Source organism: Cavia porcellus, unplaced genomic scaffold (genome assembly GCF_034190915.1).
Source record: "Cavia porcellus strain 051 isolate PalLab524CR breed Dunkin Hartley unplaced genomic scaffold, mCavPor4.1 scaffold_2, whole genome shotgun sequence".
NCBI lineage: Eukaryota > Metazoa > Chordata > Mammalia > Rodentia > Caviidae > Cavia > Cavia porcellus.
Window position 1 is genome coordinate 26,535,047 of NW_026947485.1, and position 15,107 is coordinate 26,550,153.

General features: G+C 36.8%; 1 protein-coding gene across 1 annotated transcript in view; it reads left to right on the forward strand.

Moving 5' to 3' along the window:
* The window catches only part of Stk31 (serine/threonine kinase 31), an 89,219-nt gene extending 78,820 nt beyond the window's left edge, over window positions 1–10,399 (forward strand). The window contains exon 25 of the mRNA XM_063234589.1: window positions 10,003–10,399. Coding sequence (XP_063090659.1) covers window positions 10,003–10,230 — 228 coding nt within the window. The 3' untranslated portion in view covers window positions 10,231–10,399. The remainder of the gene's footprint in view (window positions 1–10,002) is intronic.
* Window positions 10,400–15,107: the final 4,708 nt, after the last annotated feature.

The window sequence follows — 15,107 nt, forward strand, 5'->3', positions numbered from 1 at the left end:
TCCCGACATAAAAGTAGTTACCATATTGTCTCTTTCCTTGAAATCTTTGAGTATAACTTCGTATACTATAGCATCAAATATATCAAAACAATGTAAAACCATTTAAGAGAATAACAATATTACAGGGTATTTAGAATCAACTAACAGAAATGAACAATGGTTTCTGTATATCTCCTTGTCTATAAAAGTTTTTGCTTATACTATCATACATAATAAAATCCAATAAGATACAACCTGTTTAGACCAATGGAGACAGAAGAACAAAAGCTTGATGAAACTTCAAAACAAGATGATACTAAATCAGTATTACCTATTAAGACGTCATTTTCTCCAAAATAGCTGTTCCTATCATCCAATCTTCTCTGCCTCATTTCCGTTGAGCTCTTTTTCTGTCATTAGTTGTCAGTTTGTCTTCTTCATCTTGTTTTCTGCTCCATTCATTGTGGCCTCTCTGCTACTATTTCTGGATTCTTCGTATTTTTCTTTTTTAGAATATCCTGCAGTATTCTCTGTAGAGTTGAATTGGTGGTTGCATATTCTCCTAGTTCCTCTTTATCCTGGAAGCACCTTGTTTTTCCATTAATTTCCAGGGATAGTTGTGCAGGATATCTCAATCTTGGCTGGAGATTATTATCTTTCAAAGCATGAATTATTTCCCCCCATGCTCTTTGTGATTTGTGCCGAGAAATCTGCTGTAATTCTGATGGGTGTTCCCTTGTAAGTGATCTGTTTCTTGTCTCTGATGGCTTTTAATATTCTGTTCTTGTATTGGGTTTCTGGAATTTTAATTATTATATGCCTGGGTGTTGCTCTGTTTGGGTTGTAGGTAGCTGGGGTCCTGTATGCTTCATACAACTGAGTATCTTTACCTTTTGCTAAATTAGGAAAATTCTCCTGGATTATTTCTGTGAGTAGCTCTTGTAGTTCATTTGTTTGTGTCCCTACTTCTTCTTTTATGTTCTTAATTCTTAAGTTATAGATCCTCTTATCATCTTTAAGCCTTTGTATTATTGCTGTTTGTTTCCTTGTTATTTTTAAGAAGTTTTTCATTTCATGCTCCCATATTACAAATCTGCCCACTAGTTCAGATGATCTGTCCTTAGTTTCTTTCAAGCTGTTATGCCAGTTTTCGATAGAGTTTTTAGTTTCCTGGTAATCTCTTTGAACCTGTTTCACGTATTCTATGCTTTCTCTATTTTCTCCGCCAAACAATTCTCCCCTCTTTTTCTGTTCTTCCATTCCACCATCTGTTTTTTCTTGGGTGGTGCTTAGCATTTATCTAACTATTCTGCTTATGTCTAGCTTCAGGTCATTAATAACTTCATTCCTGAACTTGTCTATGAGGCTCTGGAGATAGCGCTTTTTGTCTATTGGTGCCTTGTCTGCTATTGCCTCTTTCTCAGGATTGGGGGCTGAGGGCCCTTTCTTGTTGTTGCCTCTTTCCATATTCTTTATTCCTTATATATGCAAGCTTATATAGGAGGCCCAGCTTCCTTCCCTGTCAGCCACAGTCTGATTGAATATTGCCGGCTAGGTGTTCCCACCCACTGCAGTGCACCAGGAAGTTGCAGACCAGGCAGCCTATGCGGTGCCTGCCCCTCCAGGTCACCTTCAGGCACTGGGATCTGGGTTGTGCTAGCCTACTGGGTCTCAGCCAGCAGCGTACGTGGGCTAGGCCCTGCTCACCAATCCCGCTTGAGGGGGGGATACATGACTGAAGTCACTGCAGTGCCCTGTTCCCGCAAGTCTGTCCGGTCCCAGAATGTCAGCTGTTGGAGTCGCCTAGACCATGGAAGAGTCCCAGTTTCTCTCACTCACCACAGGTCAATGCACAGCTCCCCGCTTGTCCTGCTTTCAACTCCATACATCAATTCCTGTTCTCAGAGCTTTTGCTCGTCTCTATCCCTGCGGAGCAGATGTAGACACAGCAGCGGTGGTGGGAAACCCAAATCGCGGCTTCCAATGGCGCAGGCTCCAGCTTCCACACTAAGGCTTTTCTGTTCCTGTTATATCACCAGGATTGCATTCCCAGTTCGTTTCTCTCAGCCCAGTTCGTTCTTGGGTCAGCAGGGCAGATCTCCACTTGCTTATGATTCCTTACTCCGCACCATTCCTGAATTCTAAGCTGGGTCTTTCAGAGAGCCTCCATAGCTACTGCTATCTGTCCGCCATGTTCTCCCGGAAGTCTGCCTTTTTATTTTTAAAAGTTCTATCCTTTTATGATCGCTAGCTGCAATCCTGTCCTCAAGGTCTGAAATTCTATCCTCCGCTTCATTTAAACAATTTTTCCACCTTTCAGTAGAATTTTTTGTTTCTTGGATATCTCTTTGAATTCGTTTCATGCATTCTACTTGTTTTCTATATTGTTCATTCAAGGTTTCAGTTTCCCATGCTTCTATACTTTTTTAATGTATGTGTCTTCTTTAGTTATGCTGAGCAACTCCTTTATTAAGGTTGTATTTCTGTCTTTACATGAGAAACTATTTCTAATTTGATTTCCTCTATAGCCCCATGGATTTGTTTCTTTATTTCACTTGCTGCTTTTCAGAGATTTCAGGTGTATGACTTTTAAAGTCCTCTATTTCAATGTCTCCTGTACTTGCTCCTGATGGACTAGATGTTTGAGATTGCATTTTGCTTTTTCGTTTTGTCATTTTCACCTTTTGGGCTAATATTTGGGCTTTCAGTCTTACTAGTCTCAACTGACAATAGTGTGTATCGTAGGTCCTGCTGTGTGGTTGATATTTGTGCAATTGCTGCGTACCACAGTGAAGAAGCGGGCCAGTCACCTGAATTTTCCTGCAGGGCCTGTTGAATGAGTCCTATATTCTTCCTAGGCTGACTGGCCTAGGAGTATTAATGTAAGTCAGCCCTTAGTTCCTGTTTCACGTTCCTATGTCTTTACGTTGTTCCAGGCCACCAAATTTACCTGTCTATAGTATTTGCCTTAGCTACGACCCTGCTGTGTCACTGGGTCTTAGAGATCCTTTAGATTTCCTTCTGCTTGGGGGAGGCATTATTGGTACTCTTTTCAACCCACTTATGTTCTCTTTATGGAGGAAGGACCCACTCATACTCTTTTAGGCTCACGAAGGTCCTATTGCTGGAGAGGACTTCCCTACTGCTCCTCTTTACCCACTGAAGTCCTTTATTTTCCAGGCAAACTCACCACCCTGATGCAAGCCCACTTAGGTCTTCTGTTTGCATGAGGGGTTACTGAGTCTTCCATCAGCCCAATCAAGGTTAATCCACTGTGGTAAATTTGTCCTGGGAGAAGGGATAGCTGAAGATCCACAGCAGTTTTAGGTTCAGAAGGTCAAAAGGGCCTGGGCAGCTGAAGCTCTGTGTTCCATACGAGCTGGGGGGGGGGACAATGGAAGCCAGGATGCAGAAGCTTTATGTTCTTTTTGAGGTCTGTGGGGGTGAGGTGGGACAGGCAGCTGAAGCTCTGCATTCCTTCTGAGATGGGAGGAGGTGATGTGGGGTTGGCAGCCAGATACACTTATTTTGTCATTGTAAAAATACTTCTTTTATTTAGGACTTTATCATTATTTTACTGTTTACTTGATTGATAGATTTTTATTGTCTATCTCCCCTCCCCTGCCCTCCCTGAAAGGGGAAGATGCCTGAAACTCAGAAAGTACAAGTTCATTCTGTCCCAGTGAGGACAAACAATAATCAGAAGTAACATAGGCAAAACGAAAACCCCCAACTGACAGGAGGCCTACAACCCAGCAATGGGGACCCACCAACCAATCAAAAGACACATCTGCATAACCTCTTCCCCTCCACTGAGTCTTCTCATAACCCATAAAAGATGCTTCTTCTGCCCCACCACTGCCTTGCTCTGGTCTGCGGGGAAAAGTGCCACTCCTGCTTCCTTTGATTAAAACCTTTTGTGTTGATCTCACTGTGTATGTTCTGGTTCTTGGTATGGAGTTTGGCCACTGTATCTGCATTATTTTTAAAAATTTAATATCTCTGGAATTGAGATATGTATATAATTGAAGGCTTTTAGTCATTGTTTGTAGTTTGGCAGTATTTTGATTTCCTTAATGTTGTAATGGATCTTAAATTCAGTAAAATATAGCATGTTATTCAATGATACTTTTAATAATTTTTAAAGTTATATTAAGAAATAATCTACCTTTCAGTTCATCCATTTAAAGTATATAATTCATTTGTGTTTTAGTATATTCATAAATTTATGCAACCATCATGATTTTAGAACGTTTTCATCATCTCAAAAAGAAACTCCATATTCTTTAGTTATCCACTCCCAGTATTTCCATTTCCCCCTATATCCGTAATTAACCACTTATAAGTACATGTTTTTGTATGCACAGATTGCTCTATTGTGGACATTGGTATGAATAGAATCTTATACTTAATGTGAACTGTGTGCCTTCACTTAGCATGTTTTCAAGATTCTAGTTCTAGAATGTACTTCATTCTTTGTTATGGATGGGTAATACTCCAAATAGATTTAAAGTCAGGTACATTTATCTGTTGTTGGACATTTGCTTCTGTTGTATTTTTATATATAGATGTTTCTGCAAAGCCTCATGCTCATATTTATGGCTTTTTGGGGATGGCTGGATCTGCAGTGTGTGATACTGGGGTTAAGGATGTGTGGTACTAAATTAATCCATTGATTGGCATTAGCATATTTCTGGTTGTGTCTGAATTAGATATACTGAAGACAGGTGCCCCACCCTGGGTGTGGGAGCACCATCTTAAAAGTTCGTAGCCTGAATGGGATAAAAGAGAAAGCAGGCTCACTGCTTCTTGCTGCTGCCGCCTGCTATCCCATCACATGGACTGTTTGTCCTGTGCAATGCCCTTCTGTCATGCTGACTTGTAGCCAGCTGATTATGGACTACAACTTCTACAAACTGTAAGATAAAATAAGGTTTTCCTCCTTTAACTTTGAATGTTGAGTGTTTTGTCTCAGTTAAAAAGTAAAGTAAGATTGTTTCTGTTTTTTAGATATTATAAATAATGATACTATAAACACTTGTATATAGATTTTTAAGTCAATGAAAGTTTTCATTTCTCTTGGGTAAACACCGAGGAGTAGAACTCTTGGGTCATGTTGCAATTCTGTTTGTTTAGAAAACTAATGAACTATCTTTTAGTGCAGTTGGACTATTTTACACTTACAGTGACAATTTTTCCTCATCAGTACTTGTTACCAGACTTGAATTTAGATACCTTAGGGTAAAGTATTATCACATTATAGTTTTTTGGTTTGCACTTCTCTGATAACTAATGATGATGACCATCTTTCTTGTACTTACATGCATTTTGTATGTCTTTCTGGGAAAAATGCCTATGAAGATCCTTTGCCTCTTTTTAAATTGGGTTGTCTTATTATTGAGTTGTATAATTTGCTTATGTAGATGCAAGTTACTTATTATATACATTTTGTAAATATTTTCTCCCATATTGTGGGTGGTATTTAATTTTTTTTTTTTAGTATCCTTTTAAGCATGAAAGTTTCTAATTTTCATGAAGCCTGGTTTTTGATTTGTTGCTTGTGCTTTTTGGTGTCATATCTAAAAGTCTTTTGACAAATCTAAGTCACAAATAAAGTGGAATGTGTAGCACAAACCTGTAGTCCTAGCACTTGGGAGACCAAGGGAGGATTACAAATTCAAGGCTAGCCTGGGATGTGTAGTGAGTTCCAGAACAGCCTGGACCCTTTCTCCAAAGAAACATATATTAGAGATTTACTTCTATATTTTCATCTTAGTTTTATAATTTTAACTCTTACATATACCTCTTTAATCTATGTGAGTTGAATTTTATATATTAAGAGAAATATGGTTCATTCTTCATTCTTTTTACTAGGACCAGTTACCCAGCTGTACTAACACAATTTGTGGAAAAGACTACTCTTTTCTCTACTGAACTGCAGTGATAACCTTGTTCAAATTAGTCAATCACAGATGTATGACTTTACCTATATATTTTGAATTCTCTTCCACTTATATATAGATGGTCCTCAGCATATGATGGGGTTACATTTTGATAACCCCATCATTACTTGAAAATACTGTAAGTTGACAATGTATTTGTCTTTCTTTGCTCATTACTGAGATAAAATACTTGACATCTACAAGTTAAAGAAGGAAAGGTTTACTTCAGCTCACAGTTTGCAGAGGTTTCAGTCCGCAGGGCTGGTTTGAAGGCAGGGTGGCAAGGCCAAAGGGCATTGCAGAGGAGAAATGTCCATGGTAAAGTGTGATGAAACATTAGCAGTGGCAGAATAGTAGCAAAGCAAGCCTCCCCTTCCCCTTTATTCTCTTCAGGCTAAAAGCCTTTTGGATGGAACCACCCACACTCAGGGTGAGCCTTCTCATTATCTACACCCAGAAATATGCTAATTTCAACCAGTGACTAACTCAATACCATATACCTTTACTTCCAGTATACCTAGACCTCCAGTTGGACTTGTGGGAAGCATTGTCATGGGCTCAACTGAACTCATGCAGGATATTGCCATAGAATCCAGGCCCTCAGCTGGATTTTCTAGGTCTCTAGTGTGTGGACAGATTTCTTGCACTGGAGGTCTAGAGTCCACGACAGTAACTCATGCAAATCTGTTTTTGGATCTGTGCTGGAAAGGCCCAAAGGTGAATGGGCAAGGATGAAACAGGAGAACATGGTTGTTGGGAAGAACAAGACAAGGGAAAGATGAACTGAAGTTTTTAACCTGAATGGAAGAGTGTATTTAAATTTTAGGAGATTCCTATTTTTTAGTCTTGCCTTACCCTGTTAAAATTTACTGGGAAGCAAGGACTATGATTGTAATAGCTCTTCTAGTGGTTTTAGTTATCATTATTAGATATATGCTTATATTCAGGTGAAAGTATTGTGATTTTAGCCTTGAATTTTGGTCATCTTTTTTAATATTTTGCATTTGGTTTGAGAATGAGTGCAATAATAGTTGTATATATGTAATTGTATTAGTGTAAACCTGAATAGACTAAGACATGTTAATTTTTCACAAATCTAAAGACTGATTTAAGGAAATATGTTATGGTTATCAAGTTGACTAGGGGTGGATTGTGGTGGATTAAAAACTGGTGGTGAGCAACACCAACTGAACTGAATCAGTGCAGCACTGAGTATAGGCCCACCAGAGGTTTGTGGTCAGCATAAAAAGGAGACCTGGCCAGGAAGACATTGTTTGGAGCTGTTGGTTCCTTTGGAGTTGTTCGTTCTCCTAGAGGAGCTTGTTACACTGGCTTCCCAGATATGAACTTGGCTGTTCTCATTGTTGAAGAAGCTTGGGACCTCATTGTCACTGAGGATGGCTATGATATTTTTCTGGGGAGTTCTGGTGCTTACTCTGAGCATTGTTTCCTGGTCTAGTGCAGAACGCTCAGCCTACTCGCTTGGACCCTTCATCCCGCTGGCACAGATTTTCTAGCTTCCAATGCTGACCTTTGGGCCTTCCCAGCACAGATCCAGGAACAGACTTCCCTGAATCATTGTTGTGGGCTCTAGGCCTCCAGTTGGAATTGTGAGAGGCACTGTCATGGGTTCTAGGTCTTTATCTAAACCCATGCAGGATATTGCCGTGGAATCAAGGCCCTCAGCTGGATTTTCTAGGTCAATTGCATGTGGATAGATTTCCTGTACTTTCTTTGTACTGACTCCTTGGATGACCATTATAAATAATACTATATATCATGTGTTCTGTATATAATTGTTTTCCTTGCAATCCCTGACTATGGCAATTACCCTCATGAACATGTGGCTGACTAGGAGCTGTGGCTTACTGTAGTTATTCACCATTATGAGTATCATACTGTGCATTTCTAGTTTGGAAAGAAATGAAATTAAACATTTGAAGTATGGTTTCTATTGTAGGTGTATCATTTTTCTACCATTGTAAACTGAGTTTGAGTCATCATAAGTCAAGGACCAATGGTATATTTGTTATTTTGGCACTATCTTATTATCTTATTATACTTTTTAGTCAGTTTTGAAACTGGGAAATAGGGGTTTTTCTGCTTTATTGTTCTTTTTCAGAATTGTCTGTCCCAAGTCCTTGGAAATTTTTATGTGAATTTCAGAATTAACTGTTCAGTTTCCACAGTGAAGTCAGTTAAGATTCTGATAAGACTGGATATGGTGGTGCATGCTTGGAATCCTTACTACTTGGAGACTGAGATAGGAGGCCAGCCTTGACAATTTAATGAGATCCTTTACTAAAATAAAAATTTTAAAAAGGGTTGGAAATGTAGTTCAGTGTTAACAGCACTTGCCTCATGTGTGAGGCCCTGAATTCTGTTCCAAGAACCTCTACCTCTCCCCATCCCCTCAGTACACAAGATTCTGATAAGGATTGTTTGCGATCTATGGATCAGTTTGGGGGGTGTTACCAACAACTTGTGAATGTTACGTCTTCTGATCCATGAATATGGGATACTTTTCTATTTATTTATACAAATACTTTCCTTTAATAGTGTTTTGTAGTTTTCAAAGTATATGCTTTGAATTTCTCTTGTTAAATTTATTCTGAAGTATTAGTTCTCATATGTTTTTAGTGAATGTTTCCATGCCATCTGCAAAGAGAGATAGTTTTATTTTCTCCTTTTCACTCTTGAGTTTTCTTTTTCATTTTCTTGTCTAAGTGCTTGGAGCCTCATTATGTGATGTTGAATAGAAGTGATGAGAGTAGACACCATTGTTCTAATAAGTAATTAAGGATAGCATAGTTTAGGATAAAAAATCCTGTTCTAATAAGAAGTAATTAAGGATAGCATAGTTTAGGATATAATATCAATATACAAAAATCAGTTGTGTTCTTACAGATTTGTAATACATAACCAGAAAATGAAATTGTCAGAAACAGTTTTATTCACAAAAACATCAGAAAAAATATTTGGTAAGGCTAGTTCCTTTTCTATTTCTGTTTTGTCAGAGATTTCATGGCTCTTCTTGCTTATTTTCCTTCAAGACATTTATAATCAACTGACATAGTTTCAAGAAGACTTAATTGTATTTTTATTGGAGTCCTGTAAACTTTTTAAATTAACCTAGGGAAAATTGATGCATTTGTGATGAGAATTGCTTTTGTCTAAGAATGTGATAAGACTTTTGATTTGTTCCATATCTATTTTTCTGGTTTTGAGGAGCATATTTGTTTTTCTCATTTCGATTTTTAAAAATTTTAGCTAAGTTTGTATCTAGCAAATATATTCTGTAGAGTACATTATGGACATTGGCATTCATTAATTTATCAAATATTTACTAACTATATATTCCAAACTCTGAGTTGTTTGGGAAGGAGCTGATAAACTTAACATTTCTGACATTAAAATCTTAGAGTTTAATAAGGATATTAGTAGTAAACAAGTGACTTTTATTGAGTGTAATATATGTTCCCATGGAAGTAATCACAGCACAAATACAAGATATAGAAAGGTGCCATGGGAAGTGGAAACAATGGAAAAATATCTTTGGATTGTTCACATGTGATAATACAGAGAATGTTATTTGAAATAGTGGCAGAAAGTAAATTCTGGCTCCCACAATGGTAGGGGAGGTAGAAAGTTTCCAGAGATGGATCATGTCAAAACTGTGACCAAAAATAGTTGACTACATGAAGGAAGTTACCTTCTGGGCAAGGAAATCTCAATGTGAGATTTTCATACTATGAAATTATGACCTACTTAGTACCCTATAAAAGAAGATAAAGAGGAACTAATGAACTGTCAGTTAAAATCTCACTGTCTTTGAGAGACTTGAGCAGTGATTCTTTTTCCTTTCACATTTTTGCCCTATAATTTGGTTTTGTTGTTTTATTACTAGAGATATCCCTTTCCAGTGAACCTAGGTTGAATTTGGTGGGAATGTTTAAAAATTTAAATAGAAAAATTTGATTTTAGCTTTTATCAGTGAACAGAGTTTTTAGTTTTAATTACAGGATTATCCTTTTGTTTCAATATTTTATTCTTTGTTTTTAACCTTTGTTTTTCCTTGCAGGATGATAATGTCAGATCCCTCCTTTGTAGTTTGATATGTTTTAGAAGTTCAATGACTGCTGAGCAAGTTTTGAATGCTGAATGTTTCTTGCTACCGGAGGGGAAATCAATTCCGAACCCAGGAAAAGAGATTGAATATAATCAATATAAAAAGGAAGATGAATTAAAGATGGAGATCTTAGATACATATAAAGAAAAGATAAGAAATGGTGAATCCAACACTTACTGATACTAATATTCTGTTGTTGCAGATGTTCCTTTAAAAACTTTTAGTTTAATAGATCAAAGATCTGGAAACGTTCTGGAACTGGTAGGACAATGTCTTTCGTGTTCACATTGTGAAAAATAAAAGATATTTGGTCATACCTAAAGATTGTTTGTATGCTTTGAAATTTTGCTTAATTTGGAGTTATTAAGTTGGGGAGGAGGATTTTTGTATTTACTACAGTTGAGTAGACTGATAACTTGAAATGGAGAAGATTATTAGATTGACAGATAAAAAGTCATACAGATTTTCAATGTATTGACTGCCCGGTAATGAAAGTACTTTTGTTCAATAAATGATAGTTGGCATTTCATTTGTTGTTCTGGAAAAACAGAGAAATTCAAACATTCTCCCTGCATTTAGGAAGATGTCAGCTATTGAAAAATTCAAATATATAAGCAGATCTGTATAATACAATACGGAATATACAGTGGTAGTGCTGGGCTTTATGGGATTATATAAGAAAGTACTCACCCTATTGAGTGGTTTCAAGGAAAGCTTTCTAGAGGAAGTAATACCTTAATTAAATCTTATTAACTTTTGAATATTGTCTTTTAACTGATAAAAATTTAAATTATACATATTAGTGAAATAACAATTTTTCTGTACTTATATATCTTGGATAGTGTTTAAATCAGGTTAAACATATTTGTCCTCTCAAATATTTATATACCTTCATGGTGGAAATGGGTCAAAATTCTTTTAGCTTTTAAGAATTTTTTGGTTTTAAAGGGAATAAAACCAAGCAAAATAAAACAGAATAAAGCTAATCAAAACAAACCAGTGTAAGTGACACAGAACTTCAAAACATCAGGAAATCAACAATGGTTGTGCCTCTTGTCCTCACAATAGCTGCAGATATCTTCAGTAATAGTAAAAATCAAAATAGAACAGAATAGAACCAATAAAAACAAAACAATGAATGCAACAAAGGACTTCCAAACAAGATAATAGCAAATCCAAATGGCTACCATAATGTATATTATCTTTGAAATAGCTGTCCATACCATCAGATATAATAAAATCAAACAAGATAAAACAATAAAACCCAATTCAACAAAGCAATGAAAATGATACAGGACTTCAAAACAAAATAATAGAGAATTAACAATGGCTACCACCTTCAGAAGGAGATAGATGCTGCATTACATATTATCCACTAAATCGATGATCAGACTACAGACTTTAGGCCTACAAAGTCAGTGAAACACTAAATGCAATGAGCATTAAATTGTATTTTACCTCAATAGCTATCATCACAGCCTGTGTTTCTCCAGATCAGCTGATCGCTTTTGGTGGGAGGGGGAGACTTTGTCTCTTCTTGTCTCCCAGCTTGTGTGCCTGCAGAGGCTGGCATCTTGTTCTCCCTACAGTGGGCTGTGTGTGGTGCCAATTTGCAGGGGGAGCTTCTTAGTGACTACTTGTTCTCTTTCCCCCTCAGTTTGCAAGTGGTACTGACTCACACTGGCATCTGGCAGTCCCCCTCATCTCCCAGGGAGGGCTTGCTTCTTGGTTACTTCTTACTCTCTTCCTCCACAGTCCTCAAATGGTGCTGACTCACGGGAAAAGGTTGGTGTCTGGCTGTCCCTGCAGCAGCCTGTGCTTGGCACCAACTCACAAGGAGGGCTTGTTTCTTAGTAACTTCTTGTTTTTCCCTGCAGTCCAGTGAATGGCACTGACTCATGGGAAAAGGCTGGTGTTAGCTGTCCCCCTAGGGGCCCACACATGACGCCAATTCACAGGGAGGGCTTGCTTCTTAGTGATTCCTTATTATTTTCTCCCACAGTCTGTGGATGATGCTGACTCATGGAAAAAGGCTGGGGTCTGGCTGTTTCCCCAGTGGCTTGTGCATGGCACTGGTTTGCAGGGAGAGCTTGCTTTTTAGTGTTCTCTTCCCCTGCAGCTCACTAATCTCTTCTAGTTTTTTGAGATATGCAGTACATTACTGTTACCTGTTTATATCTTTCTGGGAAATAACACGTTTGAACTTGTTGCTCCTATCTAACTATAACTTGATACCCATTGATGAACCTTTCCCTATCACCATCCCCCTCCCACACCCCTTTCACTCTTCCTGGCTCCTGGTAGCTACCATTCTACACTCAGGTTTTATGTGGTCTGTTTCCAGATTATACTGATGAATGAAATCATGCAGTACTTGTTTTTCTGTGCCTGGCTTCACATAATGATCTCCAGTTCCATCTGTGTTGTTGCAGATGATGGGATTTCATTTTTGTTCTTAATGGCTGAGAAGCATTTTATTGTGTCGAGTTTCTTTATTCATCATTTGATGGACATTCAGGCTGTTTCCATTTCTTGGCTATTGTGAATAGTGCTGTGTGTTCCATGGCAATTCAGATGTTTCTTCCATATACTGATTTAATTTCATTTGACTATATATCCAGGAATAGGATTGCTGGCAATTCTGGTTTTAATATTTTTAGGCAACTCCACAGTGTGTTCCATAAGACCATACTAATTTACATTACCCCCAATGTAAGGGTTTCCTTAAAACACATTATCTTTAATTTTTTTAGTAATAGCCATTCCTACTGGAGTGAGGTGATAATCTCATTGTTTTCATTTGCATTTACCTAAAAGATTAGTGATGATCATGTTTTTATGCATGTGTTGGCATTTTTGTCATCTTTTGAGAAGTATGTATATACATTGCCTAGTTTTTAATCAGTTTAATTTATTTTTTGCTATTGAGTTTTTGGGATTCACTATACATTCTGGATACCAGCATTGTCAGATAAACTGCAAATATTTTCACCTGTTCTGTAGGTTGTCTTTTTACTCTGTTGATTGTTTCCTTTGTTGTGCAAAAGGATTTTAGTTCGACGTACTTTCATTTGTCAGTTTTTCCTTTTGTTTCCTGTGCTTTTAGGATCTTGTCCAGAAATTCTTTGCCCATTCCAATATCCTGAAGTGTTTCCCCAGTGTTTGCCTCTGGTAGTTTCACTTACTGCATTTAAGACTTTAGTTTGTTTTGAGTTGATCTTTGCAGCTGGCAAGAGGGGTAATTTCATTATTCTATGTGCAGGTGATCAGTTTCTGAATACCATGTATTAAAAAGGGTATTTTTTCCTAAAGTGCCTTCTCTTAGCATCTTTGTCAAAAATCAGTTTGCTGTAGATGTATGAGTTTACTTCTAGACTCTCTGTTGTGTTCCATTAGTCTCTGTGTCTGTTTTTATGGCAGTATCATGCAGTTTTGATTACTACAGCTGTATTGTATGTTTTGAAGTTAGGTTATGCTTTGTTCTTTTTGCTCAAGATGGCTTTGTGTGTGTGTGTGTGTGTGTGCTCTATTTAAAATTTTTTTTCCTAGTTATGTGGAGACTGTGATTAGTATTTTGTTAAGGATTGCATTGACTCTGTAAATTGCATGGGTAGTATGAATGTTTTAGTAATAGGTTTCTAATCCATAAAAAAGGATTCCTTTTAATTTCTTTGTGTCCTTTTAAATTTTTTTCTTGAATGTTGTGCAGTTTTCTAGAGGTTACAGAGATCTCTTATCTCTTGATTTAATTTATTATGGGATATTTTATTTTTGTGTCTGTTGTAAATGTGATTGCTTCCTTGATTTCTATTTCAGACAATTTGCTACTAGCATGTAGCAACAGTATTGATTTTTTTATGTAGATTTTGTATCATGTGACTTTATTGAACTCATAGTTCTGACATTTTTTTGGGTAAAATTTTCTAAATATAAGATCATATCATTTACACAGAGAGACACTTTGACTTCTTTTCCAGTTTAGATGCTCTTTTTTATCCTGGTTTTTTTTGGGCTACGATTTTTAGCTGTATGTCTAATAAAAGTGATGAAAGTCACATTAATGAATAAGAATGTAAAACTCACTGATAAGAGTGTACAAATTCTGAATGCTCTAATCTTGTAAATATGATGTATAATCATCTGTATCAAAAAGGACTAAAATAAAATTAGGTTGCCCCAAAATAAAAGACCTGATCAAAAAATGGGCAACTGAAATGAATAGTCACCTATCAGAAGAAATAATAAATGGCCAATAAATACATGAAGAAATACATAAATAATTTCTGGCCATTAGAGAAATACAAATTAAAACAACACTAAGATTCAATCTTATCCCAGAAAGAATGACTATAAAAAAATCAAATACAAGTGCTTGTGAGGCTAAGTGAGAAAAAAGATCCCTTCTACATTGTTGGTGGAAACGTGAACTAGTATAGTCATTGTGAAAATTTCTGAAAAACCTAAAATTCAAAATGCCATTTGACTCAGCTGTTCCTTTTTAGGTATCTTCTCACAAGAATTAAAGACATATTACAGTGATACATGCATATCTGTATTAAGCACAGTTCATAGTAGTTAAATCTTAGAAGCAGTTTGTATGTCCACTAACAGATAACTGGATAAAGAAAATGTGGTGTTTGCGCACAAAGAAGTACTACATTGCCATAAAGCATAAATTTGAGTCATTAGTAGAAAAACGTATAGACCCTGGGACCACAGTGTTGAGATAAATTAGACACAAACATATGTAGTATGGTTTCTCTCATTTGAGAAATCCAAAATATAAAGTGTAAAATAATAGGAATGAGATCTTTCTCAAAGGGGAAGAGATAGAGGAAATGGAGGGAGAGATGAGAAAGAGAATGAAAAGTTGTGTTATGTGCATGTATCAACTTCCCACAAGAAATGTAACATTACAAGTACAATCATGAACAAGTACAAATAAATCATATCTTTAGTATAAAAATTAGGGCATAGGGTAATACCTACATTAAGATGTTAAGAGATAAGTGATAAAAAGTCATCCGGTGCGTAGATTCACCTGCCCTCTTGGTAAG